Source organism: Microtus ochrogaster, chromosome 7 (assembly GCF_000317375.1).
Source record: "Microtus ochrogaster isolate Prairie Vole_2 chromosome 7, MicOch1.0, whole genome shotgun sequence".
NCBI classification, from domain to species: Eukaryota; Metazoa; Chordata; class Mammalia; order Rodentia; family Cricetidae; genus Microtus; species Microtus ochrogaster.
The window spans coordinates 46,440,691-46,442,778 of NC_022014.1; the positions used below are offsets into that span (position 1 = coordinate 46,440,691).

The 2,088-nt window shown below is 52.3% G+C and overlaps 1 protein-coding gene across 1 annotated transcript in view; it reads right to left on the minus strand.

The window, feature by feature from the left end:
* C7H5orf15 (chromosome 7 C5orf15 homolog) overlaps nucleotides 1-1,651 on the minus strand; it is a 15,563-nt gene extending 13,912 nt beyond the window's left edge. Inside the window, exon 1 of the mRNA XM_005350101.2 lies at nucleotides 1,474-1,651. Coding sequence (XP_005350158.1) covers nucleotides 1,474-1,609 — 136 coding nt within the window. The 5' untranslated portion in view covers nucleotides 1,610-1,651. The remainder of the gene's footprint in view (nucleotides 1-1,473) is intronic.
* Nucleotides 1,652-2,088: the final 437 nt, after the last annotated feature.

Sequence of the window (2,088 nt, forward strand, 5' to 3'; positions counted from 1 at the left end):
CACATGGTGGCTCACAACCATCTGTAAAGAGGTCTGGCACCCTCTTCTGGTCTTCAGGCATACAGACAGAATATTGTATACATAATAAATAAATAAATTTTTTTTTAAAAAAAGATTGTATGTATGGGCCTGTTGAGAGCACTTGCTACTCTTGCAGAGAACTGGGTTCCCAGCACCCAGGTTAGGTAGGCAGTTCACAACTGGCCCCAATGCCAAGGGATCTGACCCCCTCTTCTGGCCTCCACAGCGCAGCCTCCTCCTACGCACTTCACTCCTAAACTAAAAATAAATCTTACTTTGCTTTTTCAAAACAGGGTTTCTTTGTATTAGGACCGCTAATGAGTTTCCTCTTTTTTTCACGCTCCATCTGTTATGAATGTTAGGTGTCAATACACGGTCTTGTCCATATAGAATGAAGCAATCTCACTGGTGGAAACCATGCAGGCTAATCTTAAATAATAATTTAAAAAAAAAGCTGTATAATTGCACAAACCCATTACAGTTACATTGTGTTTTGGTCATTCAAATAGTCTTCATCTTCAAGTTCCTGATGCTTTTAGAAATGCCCTTTCTCTGCCGGCGATGGTGGCGCACGCCTTTAATCCCAGCACTCGGGAGGCAGAGGCAGGCGGATCTGTGTGAGTTCGAGACTAGCCTGGTCTACAGAGCTAGTTCCAGGACAGGCTCCAAAGCCACAGAGAAACCCTGTCTCGAAAAAAACAAACAAAAAACAAACAAACAAACAAACAAATACTACAGTCTCATTAGAATGAGGCATGAGGCAAAGGTGTTCTAGTTAAATCTCAAGGCCAGGAGGTATCACTACTGACAAAAAGACTGTCCTTTGTTTCTAAACTCCGCTCCTCCTCCCAAGACCCTCAGCAGTCCAGAGCCCCTGGACTCCGCCTCTGTCAACAGCCCCAGAACCACCCAAAGATGGAACCCACAAACAGTTGCCTCCTCTTCCACTCTGAAATAATAAGTTCAGTCCGGGCACTGGGTCACTGACGCTATCTTATCTCTGACCTCACCTTTTCCAGGAGAAAACAAAACAAAAACTTGCCTAGCCTTGCTTGCCCCCCAACCTCAATCCTCTCTCTAGACGACATAGCTCTCCCCAACCCCGGCCATCACTTCAGGCTGTCTCCCCACCAATCCGCAAGACCTCCGAACGCCCCATTCTCAAGCACAGTGGGGACCTCCCCCCCCACCCCGAGCGCTCTTCCTCCAAGGAGCGTACAATTCGCGACTCTGTCCACGCCACGGCCACCTCCCGTCCCCGCCCACCCACTCGGGTCCCGGAATCTCAAGACCCCACTTATCGGGCCTGGGGAGACCGCACTGGGAGCGCTCCAGACGCCCGGGCCCAGCTCCGGCCGCGGGAACTCGGCGGGTGAGAAGCGCCGTGAATCGGCGGCGCTCGGTCCCCACTGAGCCCGGCCCGCACCCTCACCGCCACCCCGTGTCCATTACCAGAGCACAGGACGGGCGCGAGCAGCAACGCCAGCACCAGCGACCGCGCCAGCGCTCCGAGGCCCCGGGTGCCCGGCCCGGGAAGCATCTTCTCTCTCGCAGCCCGGCTCATCCTGCCCAGGGCGGCGGCAGCCATAACGGACTCGGCCCCGAGCCTGCACTGTTGCTAGGTTCTGCGTGGTGACGTCATGTACACGTCTGAAGGCGCGCGCCCGAAGCAGCTACGTCCCTACGTGATGACGCCGCATCCCTGAAGCTGGAGAGGACAAGAAGGTTAACCCAGGAGGATTGCAGAGGGGAGCTGAGAAAGATGGTTTATTTTCAACTGCTTCTTGTTGTTGCCATCATCGTCTTTGAGATTTTATTTTAGGGGCTGGAGAGGTGGCTCATCTGTTAAGAGAGCTAACTGATCCTCCAGAGGACTTGGGTTCTATTCCCAGCACCCATGCAACTGGTGCAGAGACATACAGGCAAAACACCCAGACACATAGTTAAATAGGTTTTTTTAAGATTGTATGTATGGGGGGGCTGGAGAGATGGCTCAGTGGTTAAGAGCATTGCCTGCTCTTCCAAAGGTCCTGAGTTCAATTCCCAGCAACCACATGGTGGCTCACA